Source organism: Puma concolor, chromosome B2 (assembly GCF_028749965.1).
Source record: "Puma concolor isolate L17-30 chromosome B2, mPumCon1.1.hap2, whole genome shotgun sequence".
Taxonomy (NCBI): domain Eukaryota; kingdom Metazoa; phylum Chordata; class Mammalia; order Carnivora; family Felidae; genus Puma; species Puma concolor.
In genome coordinates this window covers 125,241,813-125,264,680 of record NC_141671.1, presented here as the reverse complement: position 1 = coordinate 125,264,680, position 22,868 = coordinate 125,241,813, and the positions used below count along the sequence as shown (strand labels likewise).

At 37.2% G+C, this 22,868-nt stretch overlaps 1 protein-coding gene across 3 annotated transcripts in view; it reads left to right on the top strand.

The window, feature by feature from the left end:
- Positions 1-22,868, top strand: part of MAP3K5 (mitogen-activated protein kinase kinase kinase 5) — a 210,667-nt gene that overhangs the window by 109,190 nt on the left and 78,609 nt on the right. For all 3 annotated transcript variants that reach the window (XM_025926112.2, XM_086707946.1, XM_086707947.1), the window contains exons 8-11: positions 6,306-6,418; positions 12,844-13,003; positions 15,311-15,464; positions 22,634-22,741. In XM_025926112.2, the coding sequence (XP_025781897.1) occupies positions 6,306-6,418; positions 12,844-13,003; positions 15,311-15,464; positions 22,634-22,741 (535 nt within the window). The remainder of the gene's footprint in view (positions 1-6,305; positions 6,419-12,843; positions 13,004-15,310; positions 15,465-22,633; positions 22,742-22,868) is intronic.

Genomic DNA, 22,868 nt, shown 5'->3' with positions numbered 1-22,868 from the left:
TTGTAGTATTCAGGTCATTTTTATTTACTGTGATAACTGGTGTTTGCAGCTTTGTTACCATCTTGGTATTTATTTTCTCTTTCATTTTTGTTTGTTCTTTTAGTCTTCCATACCCTCCTTACTTTCTATTAATTTAGTATTATATTTTAGCCTCTATTAGCTCTTTACTAATACTTTTTATAATATTATTTTAGTAGTTTCCTAGGGACTGCCATCTACATCCTTGACTTTTCTAGTCTACCTTAAATTTATACTTTACCACATCCTGAGCAAGGAAAGAAACTTAGGGGAGTTTAAATATTCAACAGTTTTTAAAGTGTTAACATATTTTATATACAGTCGCCTATTTACCCTTTCTGTTATCTTTGTTCCTACAGTTCAGTGTTTCATCTGGAATTACTTTTCTATAGTCTAAACAAGTACTTTTAGTATTGTTTGTAGTGTGGACCTGCTGGCAATTAATCCTTCCAGGTTTTGCTTGTTTGGAAACATCTTTCTTGCATCTTTTCTTTTTTTTCTTGTGTCAATCTGAGAATGTCATTGCATTATTTTTGGCTTCCGTAGTTTGTATTGCAAAGTCAGCGATCAATTTTATTGTTCCTTTAAGGTAATGTGTCTTTTCCTCTCTGGCCGATTTTAAGATTTTTCTGTGTCTTTGGTTTCAGCATTTAGACTGTGATTATTTTATTTTATCCTGTTTGAAGTTTGCCGAACTTCCTGAATCTGTGGGTTAATGTTTTCAACAGTTTTGGAATATTTTTGGCCATTATGTCTTCAAATATTTCTTGTGTTCTGTATTCTCTCTTCTTTCTGGAATTACAGTGATACATATGTTAGACCATTTAACTATGTTCCATATGTCTCATGCTTTGTTGTGTTTTCCCCTTCTTTTTTCTCTCTCTGCTTCCATTTCGATACTTTATGTTGACCTGTTCTTCATTTCACCAAATCTGTCTTTTGCTCTGTCTAGTCTGCTATTAAACCTGTACAAAGAATTCCTATTTTCAGGTATTGTATATCTTCGTTCTAGATTCTTCTTCTTTTTTTTTTTTTTAAGATTCCAACTCTGTGTTGAAATTGTTTTTCTTCTTCATCCATTTGTCCATCTTTTTCTTGATTTTCTTATATTTGTAATAATTATTTCAAACTCCTTGTCTATAAACTCCAACATCTGAATTATCTCTGAGTCAGCTCCTCTTGTCTGTTTTTGCTCTCTTGTTTATTGGTCACATTTTCCTAGCTTTTTGCTTGTCTCATAGTTATTGTACCCTATACGTTTTGTGTTTCAGAATTACTAAGATTGAAGATGATTTTATTTTCTCTCACAGAAAGTTCTTGCTTTCCTCTGTTAGCCAGATAGGAGAAGAAGCTGATTACTTCAAAAAATGTAATGAGTTCGTCTCAGTTTCAGTTTTAGTTGACCCAGTCTCTCTTGATAGTGTCTCTGCTTCTTGGCGGTGCCCCGCCGCCCCCCCCCCCCCAGCTTTTGATTGAGACACAAGCAGGTCTCTAGCTCCGTATCCCTAAGTACTGTGGGAGATTTCATATCTGCCCTGTGAAGTTTTGAGTTTCACTCTTTATTCTTCCACATCATACAGCTCTTAAATTTGGTAATTTTTTTTTTTTTTAAGGAGGAGACTGTCATGTATTTTTTTTAAAGTTTATTTATTTTGAAAAAAAGTAGAAAACAAAATAAATGGGACACCTGGGTGGCTCAGTCAGTTGAGTGTCCGACTCTTGTCAGCTCTGGTCATGATCTCATGGTTTGGGGATCAAGCCCAGTGTCTGGCTGTGTGTTGACAGGGTGGAGCCTGCTTCGGACTCTCTCTCCCTCCCTCTCTCTCTCTCTCTGCCCCTCCCCTGCTCGTGCTCTCTCTCTCTCAAAAAAATAATAAATAAAGTTTATTTATTTCAAGAGAGACAAACAATGCGAGTTGGGGAGAGGCAGAGAGGGAGAGGCAGAGAGTGAGAGAAGCCCAGGCAGTCTCCACAATGCCAGGGCAGCACCCGAAGAGGCAGGGCTCAAACCCGCAAAACTGAGATCGTGACCTGAGCTTACCTGACTGAGCCACCCGGGTGCCCTGAGACTGTTGGTATCTGTGGCAGGCTCCTCTTGCTGGTGGCGCTTCACGTCGAAGTACTGCCAGACTTCAGGGGATTTCATTCTGCTCTCCAAGCCCTACCTCATCTCCCAGCCCTCCGTACGACCCAGCATTCAACGGATGTCCTGTGGAGAAAACTGGCTGCATGTTTGGGGCTCCTCCAAGTTTCATTCGTTTATGCCAACCCATGCAACCATCAGGAAATCCACTCTTTTCTCTTTTCCCTGGTAGAGCTTCAGATAGATAGAGTTTCTATGCCTATGCCAAGCCCAAGCCCCATCTTATGGTCCAAATGAGCAAACACCCTTATAGAAGACAAGGCAGTTCAGCTCCCTTGGGAGGGCATTTCTCTCTCTGGAGTTTTATTTCAATGCTGGTTTTAATTGTCATTGCTTCTATAGATCTCTGGTATCTGTGAAAAATATTTTTTGATATGTATCCTTTTCCCCCCACAGTTGCTGTAGCAGAAGTGATAGCTTCTAAATGGGCTACTGCATCTGCTTTGAAGCTAAAGTTTTTCCCTAGACATTGAATATTCTTCTATGATTGAAATGGCTATATAGCTTTCAAACGTTTGGAATATATTCCATATTATACCTTATAATATTGTTGGAAATTTAGAGTACTTTTTTATTTTATAACAAATATCCTTGTATCTGAATTTCTGATTACATATTTGATGCTTTTCCTTAGTATAAATTTATAGATGTGCAATTGTGTGAACAGATATGCATTTTTTTTAATTTTATGATTGTGATATATATTGGGAAATTTCTGCCAAGAAATACTGTAGTAATTTACTTTCACAGTGTGTGAGAATTCTTAATTCCTGTGGGTGGTATATTAATAACATATGACAAGATTTTATGTCTTTTGTAATAACATGTACATGTTATCTTAATCTCCAGGAGAATTCAGAAAATGTTGACTCTCCTAAATACTGAACTCATTGTTATGGAATGCTATGAATCCTAGAAAAATATACATTATTAATTTTATTGGCATGTATATTTTGGTTAAAAACATAAAAATATATATTGTTCATGGCAACAGAAAAACAGATGTAAGCCAGACTTTTCATTTTGGTTGGTTTTGGCACATAGGAAGCCTTTAGTCAATTTTTACTGATTAATTTGGACATGTCTTGCCTTTTACATTTTTCCTTTAATATCTTTAAGAGAAATTCCATGCTCTTTGGTTTCAAGGGAAGTGAAAGGATTTGTCTGTTGAAAATATTGCATGTCTTGATATGAATCAAGAGAAAAGAAAGTATACTTGTTTCTTCTCCTATACTCTTTTTATTGGGACCTTCTATTACCTCCAAAAAAACACAGAAACCTTTGAGACTTACATGAGTCTAAGACTTAAAAATCATGTCTTTTCTTTATATGACTAGCTTTGAACATCAGCACTCTGGGTGCATGCTTTTTCATTTTAGGATTGGGAAACACCTATACTTCTGGAGAGATACAAATGTTTATTTTTTTTTAACCACTTATCAATAAAATTTGTTTTATTTTTTAAAAAGCTATGTTTATACTACAGAATTGTGTCTTCTGCCAAAACAGATTATATGTTGATGAATTAGTTAGTTAGTTAGTTAGTTGTTAAACTCAAGTTAGTTAACATACAGTGTAGTGTTGGTTTCAGGAGAAGACCGCAGGAATTCATCTCTTACGTATGACACCCAGTGCTCCTCAGTGCTCGTCCCAACAAGTGGCCTTCTTAATAACTCATCACCCATTTAGCCCATCCCTCTACCCATCTCCCCTCCAGCAACCCTTAGTTTCTTCTCTGTATTTAAGAGTCTCTTATGGTTTGTCTCCCTCTCTGTTTTTATCTTATTTTTCCTTCCCTTCCCTTATGTTCATCTGTTTTGTTTCTTAAATTCCACAGTGAGTGGAATCATATTTGTCTTTCTCTGACTTATTTCACTTAACATAATGCACTCCAGTTCCATCCACATTTTTGCAAATGGCAAGATTTCATTCTTTTTCATTGTCAAGTAATACTGAGTTGTGTGTGTGTGTGTGTGTGTGTGTATGTATCACACCCATTGTGTGGTATACACACACACACACACACACACTTTTCATCAGGTGATGGACATTTGGGCTATTTCCATAATTTGGCTATTGTTGATAGCACAGCTATAAACATTGGAGTGAATATGCCCCTTTGAATCAGCATTTTTGTATCTTTTGGACAAATACCTAGTAGTGGAATTGCTGGGTTGTAGGGTAGTTCTATTTTTAATTTTTTGAGGAAGCTCCATGTCATTTTCTAGAGTGTCTGCACCAGTTTGCATTCCCACCAGCAGACAAAAGGGTCCCCCTACTCCGCATCCTTGCCAACATCTGTTGTTTCCTGAGTTGTTAATTTTAGCTATTCTGACAAGTGTTGAGGTGGTATCTCATTGTGATTTTGAATTGTATTTCTCTGATAATACAATACAGTGAGAATTGTATTTCTCCGATAATACAGTGATGTTGAGTATCTTTTCATGTGTCTGTTAGCCATTTGGATGTCTTCTTTGAAAATGTGTCTATTCATGTTTTCTGCCCATTTCTTCAATGGATTATTTGTTTTTTGGGTACTGAGTTTGATAACTTCTTTTTAGATTTTAGGTACTAACCCTTTATCTGATATATCATATTCAAATATCTTCTCCCATTCCTTCAGTTGACTTTTAGTTTTGTGATTGTTTACTTTGCTGTGCAGAAGCTTTTTATCTTGATGAGGGGCAGTAGTTCATTTTTGCTTTTGTTTCCCTTGTCTCCAGAGATATGTCAAGTACGAAGTTGCTGTGGGTGAGGTCAAAGGGGTTGCTGCCTGTTTTCTCCTGTAGGAGTTTGATGGTTTCCTATCTCTCTATCTTTCATCCATTTGATGGTTCTCTATCTTTCATCCATTTTGAATTTCTTTTGATGGATGGTGTTTTTTGATCACCAACAGTGATACAGTTGGATATTCCACTTCTATCACTCCTTGAGCCAGCTAGTTAAGATTAATACTTACTTGATTTTTGTTCAGAGATACTTGTTCTACTTAAAAAGTAAGACCCTTTAAAAGGGCACATGATCCTCAATATCCAGAAAAATGTACTTTCTCTTTCCTTTCGAAGTTTAACTTATGATTTTAAGTTATGGGAAATTTCAAGCATGTGTAAAAGCCAAGAATATGCTATAATGCACACTATTGTGCCCACCACCACTTTTGCTATTCCTATCTTTTTGTTAAAAGATAGTTAATGATTTAAATGGGAATGCCTTTATCTTAGAATTGTAATGTATTTTTTCTACATAGCTTTTTTTTTTTTTTAATATCACCCAATGGTCATTTATTCAGTATGTAGTCCTCAAATTTCCTCAATTTGATTAAAAGTAAAGATTTCATTTTTCAGATTTGTCTAAAGCAGTTTCTGATGGTCACTAGGGTGTTTGTTTTCATTTTCTTTTTCTTCATGCGCCCAAGTGTAATAATGTTGAATATTGTTGCCTGTTAAATGATGTACGTGAGGAAACCCTTGGACCAAATCTAAGAAGCGTTACCTTGAAAATACAGTGGATGTGCAAACACTGAAGTCTTTTCAGATGTTGAAATGTTTTTCCAAGGGTGATATTTAGTGTCATGCATATTCAGAAAAGGGTTCTTATTCTCTTGAGCCAAAATTAGTATGCACAGGCACAATCTCTGTTTTTCTTAATTTCTTAGTGCAATTGACGTTCTTTATTTCGTTTCTGTATCACTCATGTGAAACTGATTGTTTCAGTGTGTTCCCTAGATGATCCCCTCATTGCTTTGTGTATTTTGAACGCTTTTTAAAAACTACTTTAAAAAAATAGGTACGGGTTCTTATGTTTTAATTACCACTGCTTACAGATGTGTACACACACACACACACACACACACACTCTATCACATTTCTGGTAGATTGTTGAAAAGAGGATCTTTTAAAAGACAGAGGCTACTATGATAAGGGTGAGCTAAGTAGGGGAATGCAGTGGAGCTAAGGGTTAGGAAAGGCAGATACTTATGCATGAAATCCTAACAGCACACTAGATTCTGGGGTGAAGGCCAGTGGAATATTTTTGCTTGCTCAGGCATTGAAGTTATGCAAACAGAAGCTATTGCACACCCAGAGATTCTTGATTGAGAAAGTAAACTTGTACATTTGTTTTTTTTTTTTTTTTTTTTTAATAGGTTCAAAAAGGCATTTGAATCTGAGCCATCACTACAGTCAGGAATTAATTATGCGGTCCTTCTCCTGGCAGCTGGGCACCAGTTTGAATCTTCCTTTGAGCTCCGGAAAGTTGGTAATTGCAGCTTGATAATTTTACATGGAAATCAAGAAACTGGACCCAACTTGGTACAAAGAAAAAGAATCATTGATAGATAGACCCTTTGCTTTTATCTTACCTGTCTTTCTGAAAAAAAAATTACTATATCTCCTTGCTTAGTGTTTCCTACTATTGTGCCGAATCCTGATATTGGGATGTAATTTGGTTTTTAGTTTATTTTACCTGTTTCTAAAAACCCCCTGGTTAATATTTATTGTTGCAGCACAAACTAAAATTGAAAATATGGGCTCTGCAGTCAGCTTCAACTCCTAAATAAGGTAGTGTTTGGAGCATTAGAAACATTTCCTAGTTTAGATTTAGAGAAGGAAGAAGAAGGAGAAGAGGAAGAAAAGATTTCTGACAGTTTCTATTTCTGATTCCCCTCTACACCTTCAAGCGCTGTGATTTCAGTGGTGTTGGAGGTGGAGCCTCCCTAAGCCCCCAGACCAGCAGGCCAAGCAGATGGCAGTCTTGGCAATGACCAGTCTCCTCAGAGACCATCTCTGGATTATAGCCGTTGACAGGATGTGCTTCTGTCCCTCTTATCTGTGGACATCATCTCATCTTCTTTGGAATTTGAAGAATTACGGCATCTTAGTGAATAAGTTCTGTGTGATTTTCTTGGTTCTGGCTTTCGTAGCATTTTTTAAGGTTTTACATACTGGAATACCATATTAGAATGGTGATGAGATTTTGCTCTCTCCTAGTGTCTAACCAATTCTCTTTCAGGGAATCTTTCCAACTCTTGGAGGAGTCATTACTACAGACCTAGAAATACGCCATATTTTTCACAGACAGAAAAAATTCTTAGTGAATCCATGAATTGCAGAAGATTCTTTCACTTTAAGATTTTTAACTGGAGAAGGTTTTTCTTCAGTTTTCCTTCAAGAAAAATGAGTCCTGCACTTTTTTACATTCGAGGGAAGGGCTTATAAAATAGCCATGTGTAATGTTCTGGGAAATCCTTGATGGCAAATAAAGTTTGAGTATTAAGTAATTTTTGAAAGAGCCCAGACTAAAAGAATGATAAAATGCTTTTGCTACTGAATTGCACTGGTATTCAATGCACAAAGCTTTATTTGAAATGATTTTTCAGTTGGTAAATGAAATCAGAGAAAATGCATTGCAACTTGTACTTTTCAGAAATTATTATTATAAACAAATTTGTATCTAAGGTTGATTTTCTAACTCCACACTAGCTAAAATTCTTTACATACTAGTGATCTAAAAATAAATTGTACTGCTGTATTCTTAAACTTAAGGAGAAGTTTTATCGAAGCCTCCAGATCATTGCAGGAATTGACACTAATTTGCATGTGTTGATAGAACAATAACATAGTGGTTTGAAAATGTACCTCTTCTAAATTCTCATTTTTAAGTTAAACATAGATTAAAACAATCAGCACTCTGCTAAGAGAATAGATCTCATCACAAAAAAGAAATAATTATGTGATATGAATGAAGTGTTAGCTAACACTATGATAGTAGCCATTTTACAATATTTAAGTGTATCAAAGGAACACATTTTACATCTCAAACTTACACGATATCATATGTCAATTGTATATTACAATAAAGCTGAGGGAGAAAAAGAATGGAGGTTTGAGGAACTATAATTAATATAACTCTCTACAGAAAACATACTTTAATTTTTTTTCCCAAGAACTCATTCACAGTATATGTTGAACAGGCATTTGAAAGCATATGAAGCTGAATTTAAAATTTTGGAAAGTGCAGAACATACACAGACTTAAAATGTGACTTGACAATGAATTTTTAGCCACTTCAAGAATGAAATTTTAGGTTTCTAAAATACTGTGATACACTCTCCAAATTGTATGTCCTTTATAACTAAAAGGCAATTAAAACTCACTGGATTGTACTCAATCATAAATTATGCTCATAATCATAGGCTGACCTAAAGTTGATTTTTTATGGCACAATAGGATTAGAAGGGTTTTCAAAGAAAAGCAAGAGTTAACTAGTCTAATATAATAATAATTATATGTGAAAAAGAAGACTGATAACACATTTTGCATATTTTAAAGATATACTTTTAAAAAGCATTTTTTTAAACGTTTATTTATTTTTGAGATAAAAAGAGATAGAGCATGAACAGGGGAGGGTCAGAGAGAGGGAGACACAGAATCTGAAATAGGCTCCAGGCTCTGAGCTGTCAGCACAGAGCCCGACGCGGGGCTCGAACTCATGGACCGCGAGATCATGACCTGAGCCGACGTCGGCCGCTTAACCGACTAAGCCACCCAGGCGCCCCTAAAAAGCATTTTTAAATACTCTAATCAAATTTCTCAGTAATTTATATCTTCCTATATTTCTTCTCTTGACCCCCTGCAGTTGTACAGATTAGCCTGAATTAGTGACTTCCCCTTAGTAATCAGACTTTTTTTTTAATGAAATCTCTTCTTCAGTTGCATTTTGAAATTTTGATTTTTTTATAAAAGGTAAGCAATTAAAATTTAAGATACCGTAAGATAATCACTAAATTGGAGGCGTCTAAACATATCATCTTAAATTTAAGATCTCTAAGGTAAAACTATTCTTAACTGTCCTAATCTATTGCCCAAAGACTCTCAATTCTGGTCATGTGTGTATTTGAGGTCAAGACTAACTACTTCATGATCTGTGTTTCACTTTCCCAGTTTTTGAATAATCATTGATATTTAGACTACTTAGAACTAGGATTTAAAACACAGAACCACAGGGCACCTGGGTGGCTCAGTCGGTTAAGCGTCAGACTTCAGCTCAGGTCATGATCTCACGGTCCGTGAGTTCGAGCCCCGTGTCGGGCTCTGTGCTGACAGCTCAGAGCCTGGAGCCTGTTTCAGATGCTGTGTCTCCCTCTCTCTCTGACCCTCCCCCGTTCATGCTCTGCCTCTCTCTGTCTCTCAAAAATGAATAAACATTAAAAAAAAATAATTAAAAAAAATAAAATAAAACACAGAACCACAAGGTGCCTGGGTGGCTCAGTCAGTTAAACGTCTGACTCTTGATTTCAGTTCAGGTCATGATGTCACAGTCCTGAGATTGAGCCCTGTGTTGGGCTCTGCAATGGGCCTGGAGCCTACTTGGGATTCTCTCTCACCCTCTCTCTCTGCCTCTCCCCCTGCTCATTCTCTCTCTCTAAGGAAAAAAGAAAAAAAAAAGCCACAGAACCACATCTTACATGTTCTTCCTATTTCCAGCTTCACAAGACTTAAAGTTAATATTCAGATTTTAGCTAAGTAACAGACGATTTCCCCATTTTTGTGGAATTTTTCAATCAACTATGAGACATTTTATGGGAGAGAGTCAGAATTAGGGGTTTGGTGATGTAATGATGATGTAATAAAGGAACAGGGTGCTTGGAATTGAGACAAACCACTCTTCAAATCTCATTTCCGGGGAGCAATCAAAATGAAATCTGTATTACTGAATATAAAAATCCATAATTCTATAAAGATAATTTAAAAAAGGAAGTCATAACAAAAACAAAATCCATCACCCACCACAACATAACTCATTTGTCATGTATAGGGATGACCAGTTTCTCAGAAGATTAGAAATTATAGGGAAGAAATTACATCCCTTCCTTCCTTTTTTAAGAGATACCACAGCTCATCTAGCGGATGAGGTACAGCTCTTCATAAAGTATGCTGCATACTAAATGTATTAATCCCTGGGAGAGGGTAGTCTTCAAAAGAATTCTAGTTAATGAAGTGGAGGGAATGATAAGGCTGACATTGATAGTGATGTTGCAATAATGATCATCAGAACTAAAACCATTAAGTGAACATGTTTCATTTTCTTTATTTTAGAGAGAGAGAGAGAGAGAGAGAGAGAGAGCACACATGAGGGAGTAGAGGTAGAGAGGGGAATCCCAAGCAGGCTCTGCACTGCCAGCACAGAGCCCGATGCGGGTCCTGAACCCATGAACTCTGAGATTATGACCTGAGCCGAAACTAAGAGTTGGACACTTAACGGCCTGAACCACCTAGGCGCCCCAGAAAATGTTTATTTTTGTAAAAACTTCATTTTACCATATTTACGTGATACCGATGCTCACTCACACATTGCTTGTTAGCCACAAAGGACAAATGTGCCTGTAGAATCCATTCTGTTTATGCCCCCGGGGATCCGGCTGTCAGCAAGCCAGCCAGAATCCCTAATAGTGAGATGGCCCAACAGTGCTTACTTCATGGAGTAAGCAGCAGTTCCTGTAAAGTAGTCTTACTCAGATTTTAAGACCTAATGTCCAGTTAATAGGAATCGTAGTGGCTATAAAAATGAGTTAGACAACACAAACATGTCAGATTCATGCCAAGGTCAAAGTTAAATGTCACTCTCATAATACGAACTTCTGGCATGTAAGCATAAATCAGAAATTTTCTTTTAACACTAGTACTGTGATTTTCCTATTACACATTGTCATAGTCCCTATTTAAATGTTTAACAAGATTTGCTGCTAGATCAATCCTCGGTTCACTGTTCTGCAAGCATGACACAATAAAAAGAGCTCATTTCAAATGAGGTTAGTAGAGACACCTATTTTCAGTATCTCATTTTCCCCATGCACTTTCTTCTTTCCTTTGTATTCACTGAATTTTTTTTATTATACCTAGATAGGACATCGTGCATGTTGTTCCATACCTGTGTGTAATTTTTTCATCTTATGAAATTTTAAGGAGGCAAAGCTATTCTCTTTCTTATTATCACAAAATGTGAAGGATTCCCAAATGGACTTTTTCTTCTTTTTCTTTTTCTTTATTTTCTTCTTCTTTATTTTCTTTGTAGAGACAGAGAGATTGTGAGTGGGAGAGAGAGAGAGAGTGTGTGTGTGAGAAAGAGAGAGAAAGGGAGAATCCCAAGTAGGTTCCACACTCAGCTTGGTGTCTGACACGGGGCTTGATCCTACGACCCTGGGATCATGACCTGAGCTGACATCAAGAGTTGGGTGCCCAATCAACTGAGCCATCCAGGCTCCCCACAAATGGACTTTTTCTTGAAATGCTCAGGGCTTAAGTGTAATTATATCATAAAAAGTGGCATAGTGTTTATTAAAGATTATTTTGTTTGGTTAAAGTATCGTTTTCCAAAAAAATTCATACCTCTCAGGAAATATAGAACACTTGTAAAACATTTTATTTAACTCCATTGATATGGAAAAGAGGATATGTCCAGTTCAAAGTGCATTTAAGAAGCTAGGGTATTCATAGATCAATTAACAAGAAATGTTAGGGTAAGATTTCTGAGTTTGACTGAAAAAACAAAATTAGGACAAATAGGTCATAAATCTTAGGGGTTATCTGTTTTACTACTAGACAAAAAATATTTGTATCTCTACTGAACAAAACACGCAAGTTAACAAGTAAACTTATCTAAGTCTGAGATCTTTAATAAATAGTAAACAGTGAATGTTTTACAAGTGTTCTATTTTATATTTCCTGAGAGGTATGAATTTTTTTGGAAAACGATACTTTAACCAAAGAAAATAATCTTTAAAACAGTGAACTTGCCACACTTTCCCTGGACAGTCCTTGAGGTACCTGATGCCACTGTGGGATATTGAAATGAAATGTCCCAGTTTTTTACCTTAGTCCCAAATCTCAGATAATTTCCCTGATACTTTAATGTTGTGAATACTAGTGGCAATTAACAGTTTTACAAGGATATATTCTTTTTAAACAAAAGAATGCAAATGCAAAAATAATAGAAGGCAAAGTAGAGACAAAAATGTATAATGAAATGCAAAAAAACCCAGAAGAACCAAAACAATGTTGAAAAAGAACAAAGTTGGAGGATTTACATTACCTAATTTTCAAATCTTGTTACAAAGCAACAGTGATCAAGACAGTGTTATCTGCCACTTTCCTTATTTCTTAAACTTTCTAAGTATATAATTGTTTTTGCATATAAAATTATTATTAATTATTGCCTAATTATACTCAATTATTATTTTATTAATTATTTTTGTTACTATTTATCATTATTGAATTGACCCAATTATACTCAATTCAATGAGTGATAGAATTGCATCATATTTCCCTTTCAAGTAACTAAAGGATCTTTGTTATTATAAGGGAAGCAAGGTGGTTACACAACAAGGTGTTACCGCCTTTTAATTTATGCATATACAGTGCAGGCATATATTAAAATTCTGGAATGATGCACATCCAAGTGACAGTGGCAGTTATCTTTGGACTTTCAAATTAAAGTGATTTTTTTTAAATGAACTTAAACCCCTTTTATAATTGACACTTAAAGCTATTTGAATCTGAAAGGAGGAAATAAAAGCTTATTGTATTTTAATAAAATGTCTGGCTTTTTTTTTTTTTTTTTAAATTAAAAAGGCTCTGCCTGGGTGCTGTGTGTTTGTAACATTGTACTTCCTGTTGATCTTCCAGGGGTGAAGCTAAGTAGCCTTCTTGGTAAAAAGGGAAATTTAGAAAAACTCCAGAGCTACTGGGAAGTTGGATTTTTTCTGGGTGCCAGTGTCCTGGCCAATGACCACATGAGAGTCATCCAAGCATCTGAAAAGCTTTTTAAACTGAAGACGCCAGCATGGTAATAGTGAAGTGTTATGTGTCTAAGCAATTACTTTTAATAAACAACTCTTATCACTTATTTCCAAATTGTTTTATTTGTTGAACTGACGATTAGATTTAATTTATTTGCTTATAGAACGAAATGTAGAATTTAGAGGAAAACCTCATGTTCATAAATAAAATGTGTTGAATATAGGTTCTGGTGGTTTTGGGCATAGGTGAGGTCTGCGTGCCTTCAGCTTAGCCTTTTCATGACATTGACCAACCCACTAGCCCAAGTTGGCTAGGGTTACCCAGAGGAATCATGCAGAGGCCTCACATTTTGCACCTGCAAATCGAATCGGTAGATTGACAGATTTTTATCCCAACCTCCCCTGTTTCTGCCCCAAACGTATACCCTATGTTCTCTTTATGACCTAATCTGTTTTGGGATTCTCATTGTTGATTTTCACTTCTTTATGCTAAGGCTTGTTAATGCATTTGAATGTTTCCTATATGTGTGTATTTGTCTCATTTCAAATTGTTCCTGGAGTGCCCCCAAGTCTCATCATTATGTATGTGGTAATTGAAGAGATGAAAGCAAAATTCCATGTGCATTTAGGACTGTTTTGGAAAACAATGCTGATTTTATTATATATCATGTGTGATGATCACTAGCCGTAAAGACTTTAAAAGGTTGACCATGATATCAAGAAAGGCTCAGGGCGGCTCAGAGACTGGACCACTGACTTGTTTTCATCAAAGGAACCACTTGAGGAGATGCTTACCACTGTAGGTCCCTATGGCTTCCTAAAAGAATTCCTCACGTTCAGGTCTTCTCATTAGCAAACCCTCCCCAGTATCACACTTATAGTGGTCTTCCCAAAAATTCATGTCTGACCCTTCCCCTCCACTGAAATCCTTAAATCAATATGGTTGAATGGCTCTTCACAGCCTAAGGGATAAAGTCCACCTCCTTGGCTGGTGAACAACGTTTGCCTTTAGTCATTCCAGCCTCCGATCTTGTCACACCCCCCGGTTACACTGCTCTCCAGTCACATGAAATGTGCCAGACTGTGGCTTCATGCATTTGTGTCTCAGCACACACTGAGAAGGCCTCTTCTGGGGATCTTCTCTACCTGGGGACCTTCCTAAATCTGCCCACAAACCAGACCCCCACCTAAAACCCTTTTCTGCATCCGGATAGAAGCATGTGGGTGTTATTGCATAAACACATGTGATTAGTTCATCTCATGAAATCTTCTTTCGTGTTTGTCATTTTTAAATTAGGGGTGCCTGGGTGGCTCAGTCGGTTAAGTGTCTGACTTTGGCTCAAGTCATGATCTCACGATTCGTGGGTTTGAGCCCTGCGTCAGGCTCTGTGCTGACAGCTCAGAGCCTGACTTTGGTTAATTGTATCTCTGTGTATTGGTAGCCCTACTGATATTTAGGTTGCTGTGCTATCCCTTTTACATTCCTGTCTCCTCGGCACTGTGTGCTGCTACTTAGGAACAGGGCTGTACCATTAGTGCGATGTCAACAGTAGGTGTTCAGCAAATGACATGAAATAAATGAACCAATAAATGTCTGCATTACATGCTGCCAAATCTGTCATTTCTTTACAGTGATCATTCTGATGGTCCAGAAGGGGCTGAAGCACAGGTCCAAAGAGCTTTGGTGTGAGGTATCCCAGCTTCTGTTGACAAGAAAGCAGACATTATTTTATGCAACAGTAATAACCACAAAACAATGCCTTAAGTGTCCATTCACTTAATGTTAATGTCCATGTTTATAGCTTATGAAGTACTTGCAAACCCACTAATTCATGTAATTATCTTGCTCCTCATTTTGTCCTAACTTTTTCCTTTGAGGTGCCATCTGTCTTGTTAGGTTGGAGGGTATTTGTATAATATATCAGCTGAGTTGCTTCAAAGCAAAATAATGATCCCTTATGAAGGGTCTATTTAGAAAAGCTTTCTCATGGAAGCATATTTTAAAACATGTGCATTAACCACTCCCTTGAATAGAAGACAGGCATTTTTGTAAAAGTCATGTTTTCAGCAGACGTATCAGTCAGTCCAAGCAATTTAAGCCCTCTGCACCTCAGTTTCCTCATCTTTAAAATGATGTTATAACAGCCTACTTTATTGAATTTTTGTGAGATACAGAGGAGACAACGTACGTGAAAGTCCATGGCATATAACAAATAATGAGTAATGTGTGGGGAATCGGAATACCTAAATATTAACGCTGTATTTCAATTACATCCACAGATTAAAACCAGGATACATGGGAACAGGTGGTTCTAAATTTGCCCATTGTGTGTTTTATATCTTTTCATTTTTAGGTACCTCAAGTCTATTGTAGAGACAATTTTGATATATAAGCATTTTGTGAAACTGACTACAGAGCAGCCTGTGGCCAAACAGGAGCTGGTGGACTTCTGGATGGATTTCCTGGTGGAGGCCACAAAGACAGATGTTACTGTAGTTAGGTTTCCGGTGAGTACTCTTCATTTAACTTAACTTTAAGTGCATTTCTATTTTGTTTCTTTTATTTAAAGAACATCTTGCACTGTGATTTTAATAGTACTAGTGTTACTTTTTAAAAATAACTTCTCAAAATCAGAGAAGTGAGATACATCTTTATGTTTTTGCCATGAAATTGGGTGATTTCTTGTGATAAGTTGTAAAGTGTGCTTTCCAAGAAAAGATTGTCTCTTGCTTAGCGCAGTTAGTCAACATATCGCTTCCGACCAGACACAAGGGTGCTGTTAATTCATACTACAGTTTTGTTAACATTGTCATCAGTATCGTTACCATTATTGTGGTGAAAAGTGTCAAGCTCACCTGGGTCGTTATTCCATCTAGACCACTCATTACCCACATGGGTCAGAGTTAGATTTAGTGTCCCTAGCCACCTTTTACAATGCCTTGGATCGTGAGAAATGATGACTCATAGGTTCCAGTTTGCAACTTATTTTGGCCAGATATAGATATAGATACATGTATAGTAGACACACACACACTTTTAAAAATATATTGCTCATCTTCTCAGCTGCTGCCTTTCCCATCCTGATGGCTCTCAGAATGCCATCCAGAGCAGTATAGGCTTAGCATCTGATTCAAGAATTACCAAGTCACTGTGTGCACTAATCTCCTCCCACGTCAAAGTGATGCCGTAAAACTCTGTTTGAGCTCTCTAGTCCAGTCCTCCCTATTCAGGTGGTAACCACGCTCAATTCTTTTTCTCTAATTCTCGTTCTCCAGTTCTTGCTTGTAGGATCATCTGTTTCATTTCATTAAATCCATTGCTGGCATTAACACGCTTTCTTCACTCTTCCTTGCCGATGAAGCCTTGAGCTCCGCAGGATCTTCATTTGAAAAGCCTTTCAAACTAAAACACTTTGTTTTCTAGCCTAGATAATGTGTAACCTAGGAAAATACTTATCTCAGAGTGAGCTGGCAGCATGCCTTCAGCTGATGCTCTGATGATAGCAAACGTGGGGAAAGAAGACAGCACAGAACTGAAGTACCTAATTGACTGTTGGCTTGATTGAATAGAAAATCAGCTATGAAAAGAAACCACTCATATTAGCTATTCTGAGCTAATTTAAATTAGTTTAATGTGAATTTGTCTGTCATGATATGAATATAAAAAATAAAACTCGAAAATAGTAAGAGAGATGTTAGGAGAATATAGGTATATACTTTGGTGAGAGAGGCTTTCTTAATTAAGCAAGAAAGGGACCTTTAAGCCCTAAAGGCAAATATTGACCAATTTGATTTCATTAAAAATTCTAACTTTTGTTCAGTGAAGAACACCATAAACATGGCAAATGCTAGACAGGGAGAAAATATTTAATATTAATGCAGCAAAATGATCAATTTGCCTAATTGCACAAAGAAAAAAAAAACAACTCCTACTAATTGGTAAGCAAAAGAAAAAGAAAATGGGCAAATCACATGAAAAGATAATAACCTCACTGGCTAGTCAAAAATGCAAATTAAAATGAGACATTGTACCTGTGCCATTTTGCACATGTGCACATCTGTCTGTAGGATAAATTCCCAGAAGTGAAATTGATTGATATTGCCCCTTTGCCCTCCATAGGAATTGTATCAATTGACATTCTCACTGGCAACATTCGAGACTGACTATTTTCCGAAAGTCTCTCCTAAAAGGTGTGTTTATCATATTTGTACTTTTTTAAACTTACAGATGAAAAAATGGTATATTAGGATGGTTTTAATTAGTGTTTCTCTTATTATGTGTCAGGTTGTGCATATGATTAAGTTCGTGTTTAAAAAACTACTCAGTGATAGGGCACCTGGGTGGCTCAGTCAGTTAAGCATCCGACTTTGGTTCAGGTTATGGTCTTGTGGTTCGTGGGTTCGAACCCTGCATCGGGCTCTGTGCTGACAGCTCAGAGCCTGGAGCCTGCTTCAGATTCTGTGTCTCCCTCTCTCTCTGCGCCTTCCCTGCTTGCTCTCTGTCTCTCTCTCAAAAATAAATAAGCATTAAGTAAAAGACCACTCAGTGATTAAAATAATAATAATAATAATAATAATAATAATTTGTTGCCAACATTTAAAAATAAGGAGAGTTGGTTCTTTAGTGCCAGCTATGATGGAGTAAATAATATTGGTATTGCTATTGCTATAAATAACTATAAAAATCTGGACAAAATATGTAAAATACTGTTTGTAGACATTAAATAGCAGTCATCGCAGGGTTGTGATCCTTGAGCAGGGAGGTACTGGAGTTGAGTCCCACCTTCACCTGCTTTTTTTCTGTAAGGTGTTTTTCTGACTGCAGCCCAAGGAGGTGGAGCCCTAGCAGGGAATAGCATTCTCCCTGGGCAGAGCAGACAGGAAGGAGTGTTTGGGACTCTCAGACAGATGGAGAGGGTGTTGGAGAAGGGGGAGCCTTGAAGAATGAATCCCAGGATTCTGTGTGGGTATTTCCCTTGAGTCCTAGGACAACCTCTAGATAGTGTGAACAGGGGGTAAGCACAGTGTAAGTAACCGCAATTGCTGGTCCCAGTATTTGACTAAAATTGGATTTTAGATGAAACCTGTGTATTAAGTAAACCTTAACAAGGTAAATTCCCTTGCTATACAGAGGACCAGGACCAGAAGTGGTAGAGAGCATTCTTTTGAAGGTTGAGAGCTGAGCACATATCCCAGAGCTTAACCAATGCAGGGATAAGATGTTGGACTTTGGGTGATGAGACCTTGCTGAACACCCCAAGCATTTAGTGGCAACATAGAAAGCCCTTGCCCTAGGAGAAAAGGTGAAACTAAAACAGATCCACCCTAACAAAGCTGTAATAAAACTAAGCCTTGATAGGATCAAGATGAAGCACTGATAATTTGACTGCTAGCTAGGGAGCAGGGGTGGGGAAACTTCTGGGAGGATATGATCCAGAGCCTCTGCATTGTGTCATTCAGACACAATCAAAGATTACTAGACATTCTAAGAAGCAGAAAAAAGTGATGGATAACAAAGAGCTAAAACAGCCAGTAGAGGCAGGCCCAGAAGTGATTCACATATTAAAGTGACCACATAAGACTTCAAATAACTATAATTACTATGTTAAAGAAGATAAAAAGAAAGACAAAATAAATGAAAAGGCAGTAAACTGAAAAATAAAGTTTATAAGAAAGTCAAGTGAAAATAAGGACAGTTCATACAAAAATCTAGATTTTTAGCTATTGAAAAGTGAAAGGAACTGACAATCTGTGACTGGCCTTCTCCACAAGCAACAACCTACTAAGTCAACTAGCTGGTGCCATGTTAGATGCTGGTTACAGTCCCATCCTTCCTGCTTCACTCCTCTGCCTTTCCCACTGGGCCCACTCCCTGCAGCCATTGGAGTTTGCTCCCCCTGTATCACCACATAGAAAAAATCATGTTTCTAGTACTTGTGGTGTCATATCAGTCACTAACTCATTATGTCTTTAGAGTAGCATCTTTAGTTCACACTTATGAAGGCCACTGTAGGTCTTGATTGGGGTGATAGCATTATCCTTCTTTTAGTGTGGATCTGACTAAAATCCAGATGATTTATATTAGAAGTATTTTATTTGATTGTTTCCATTTATTTCACCACCATATCTGTTCTCATTCCTCTAAGAAATAATAGTGACCCTGGGTAAAAGAAAACAGACAAAAGTTTCTTAGCAAAATGATTTGAATGGTCCCATCAGTTATTATTACTTGGGTGCAGTTCAGTTGATTCTTTTTTCTCACCTCTCTTCTATGTAGATTTTCTTTTCTTCCTACATTGAACAGTTAGGAAACCATCAACCCATCACCCCAGGCTAGGTGAGAGGAGAGGAGAATGCTGCTTTTACGGACTCTTATAGGAGCTGAGACATGTACCTCTATTTAATATCTACTCTGTATATAGGGTGCCTGGGTGACTCATTCGGTTGAGCATCCGACGTTGGCTCAGGTCATGATCTCACTGCTCATGGGTTCGAGTCCCACGTCAGGCTCTGTGCTGACAGCTCAGAGCCTGGAGCCTGCTTCTATGTCTCCCTCTCTCTATGCCCCTCCCCTCCTTGTGCTCTGTATGTGTGTCTCTCTCTCAAAAATAAATAAACGTTAAAAAATTTTTTTAAAAATCTACTCTGTATAGCTTATAGGCCTTATACTGCTGTCATTCCCACTTCAGATGCAAGAAGTTAACAGTTAATTTTACTTTTTTAAAAATTTTGTTTAGCAGTTAATTTTAATGTTAACCAGTATAAAAGATTAGAAACTAAAAGGAAGCATGTTTATATTTCAAGTGAGTTGTGTCTAGCCAGTTTTGTCAAATTGCCTTTTTCCTTCTCCCTTCTCAGTCTTTCTGTTACCTCTGTAATGTGTGCCATAAATTCCTCCCATTTTGTCATTTCAAGGGTAGAACACTTCAAAGGTCTCAACAAATGTTAGATGATGATAATTACAACCGATGTTTTTCCCTATCTCGACATGGGAAAACATAGGTCGGATTTTATCTGTTAGAAATATTTGAGACACAATAAAGACATAATTTGAGAAGAGAGGAGATAACCTGGTGTTGTGTTTTTCTAATGTTAAATTCTGTGCCCACATAATTAGAGAAAAAGGTATATTCTCATTTGTCGGTATAGTGACTTGGAAGCTATTTTGGAAGACCCACCTTTTATTTCCTATTATTCATTTTCATTTCACAAACATTGGGATACTCAGATTTGAAAGCACTAATTCTGCCAAGTTTAGATTGAAAGTTTATTTCCATTATTAATCAGTACCACTTCACTCTCTGTTGATTGGAATGTGGAACTTGATTTACCTGGTATGTTCCTAAATCAGAATATGTTCCCTGGTGGGCTCTTACTGTGCTTTATTTGTAATCTGTTCTATCTTATTTTCATAACTAGAGCCTGACCAAGAATTAAGCCCTTGCAGTTTTTTTATACTTAAGAGTAAAGAAAATTTTGTCTTCTTAATCTACTTTCTGTAGTTCTCTGTATTCTAATTTAAATAAATTTGCTGTTGTGATAAATATAGCATAAAATCAGGGGTGCCTGGGTGGCTCAGTCAGTTAAGTGTCTGACTTCGGCTCAGGTCATGATCTTGAGGTTCGTGGGTTCGAGCCCCACGTTGTGCTCTGTGCTGACAGCTCAGAGCCTGGAGCCTGCTGCAGATCCTGTGTCTCCCTCTCTCTCTGCCCCTCCCCTGCTCATGCTCTGTCTCTCTCTGTCTCTCAAAAAATGAATAAAATGTTAAAAAAATTTTAGAAAAACAAAGATAGCATAAAATCAGTACTAAGTTTGCAGTGCATGGCCAAGAGTCAGGTTGCTAATCCATGTGCCTTCTTGCTCAGATTGCACGCTAGATCACAGTGTAGTGTAAATCCATAATCCCTTGCTGATAGAATCTTCTGAAGGGTTTTTGGGTTTTTCCTCCACTTTTATTTGGTCAACTTATTTGATAGAAGATTCTTTCTAAAAGCCACTTTCCTTGAGTTTTAAGCAGTGGGGTAGAAAGAACTATTCTAGTTTCTCTGATAGTTTAGTATTGGCTTTCCTTTCCTTTTAAAATATTCCTACTTAGGGTGCCTGGGTGGCTCAGTCGGTTAAGCGGCCGACTTTGGCTCAGGTCATGATCTCGTGGTCTGTGAGTTCGAGCCCTGCGTTGGGCTCTGTGCTGACAGCTCAGAGCCTGGAGACTGTTTCGGATTCTGTGTCTCCCTCTCTCTGACCCTCCCCCATTCATGCTCTGTCTCTCTCTGTCTCAAAAATAAATAAACGTTAAAAAAAAAATTTTTTTTAAATATTCCTATACTTAAGACTGCATGGGAAATTTGAGCTAAGTAGGTGCTTTTAAGCGTCTGTACAAACAGATAATAGTTGAAGTACCTTTAAAATTAGTGCATGTGTGGCATTTTGATATTATCTGTACCTAATACCAGATATCAGTAATAATATGCTACATCCTTTGAGAGAGATTCTCAACTCACTTATTACATATCCCTCATACATCTCCAAAACAGGAGTCGGTTTTATTTCTCTCTCTCACAAGGCTAAATATATCATTAGTGAAGATCCCAGTTTTATCTTAAAGCAGTGCAAAAACATTTTTATTATTTCATACAGCTATGTCCTTTCCTTTGCCTTATATATAAAACTCAATAATAACCAGAATCATTTCTCACTCTATTTACATGGGTATGAAAAACATGCTACCACATCTTGATGGTAAGGTGTGGCAGGAGAAAACCTAAAATAGTATGTGGCGCTCTATATGTAGAATCTTTTCTAAGTACAGAATTATTTACTTTACCACATTTCTGCCCTTTTTTGGACATATTTATATTTATAGAAATAGATTATGCATGTATTGCAAGATAAAATAAAAGACTTTAAAAATATATCATTAGAGGGGCACCTGGGTAGCTCAGTCACTTAAGTGTCTGACTCTTGGTTTCGGCTCAGGTTGTGATCTCACAACTCATGAGTTTGAGCCCCATGTCGGGCTCTCCGCTGACAGCTCAGAGCCTGCTTGGGATTCTCTGTCTCCCTCTCTCTCTGCCCCTCCCCCTGCTTGCACACACACTCTCCCTCTATCTCAGTAATAAATAAATAACATAAAAAATTTTTAAAAATACATCATTAGAGTACATTCCCTGGGAATAGTGAAACCAATATATGGACTTTAAAAATTTATTTCCAGGGGCGCCTGGGTGGCGCAGTTGGTTAGCGTCCGATTTCAGCCAGGTCACGATCTCGCGGTCCGAGAGTTCGAGCCCCGCGTCGGGCTCTGGGCTGATGGCTCAGAGCCTGGAGCCTGTTTCTGATTCTGTGTCTCCCTCTCTCTCTGCCCATCCCCCGTTCATGCTCTGTCTCTCTCTGTCCCAAAAATAAATAAACGTTGAAAAAAAAAATTAAAAAAAAATTTATTTCCAATTTCTTTAGCAAAAAAAAGTGATGCATCATGGGAACTTACAATAATACCATAAAATGCTCAAAGGACTCATAAGGAAGGCAACAATTAAGAATTAAAATGGTTTTACTGCAGCAGTGGACCCAGAGCCTCGTCTGATAACCTCCCACATCAGTGCAGTGTTGTTATTACAGCTCTAAATGATTTAAATCTGAAGTCACTAATATTTGTTTCTTTGCCTTATGTTTTCAAGGTGTTAATATTAGAACCAACTAAAATCTATCAGCCTTCATATTTGTCTATCAACAATGAAGTTGAGGAAAAGACAATATCTATTTGGCATGTGCTTCCTGATGACAAGGTAAATTGTGTAATTATTAACACACAAGCATTAAAGGACTTTACTCCCTTCTAGCATTTATATATTCCAGCAAATACCTGTATTAGTTAAGAAGAAATAGCTTACCATGTATTTATCTTGGCATAAA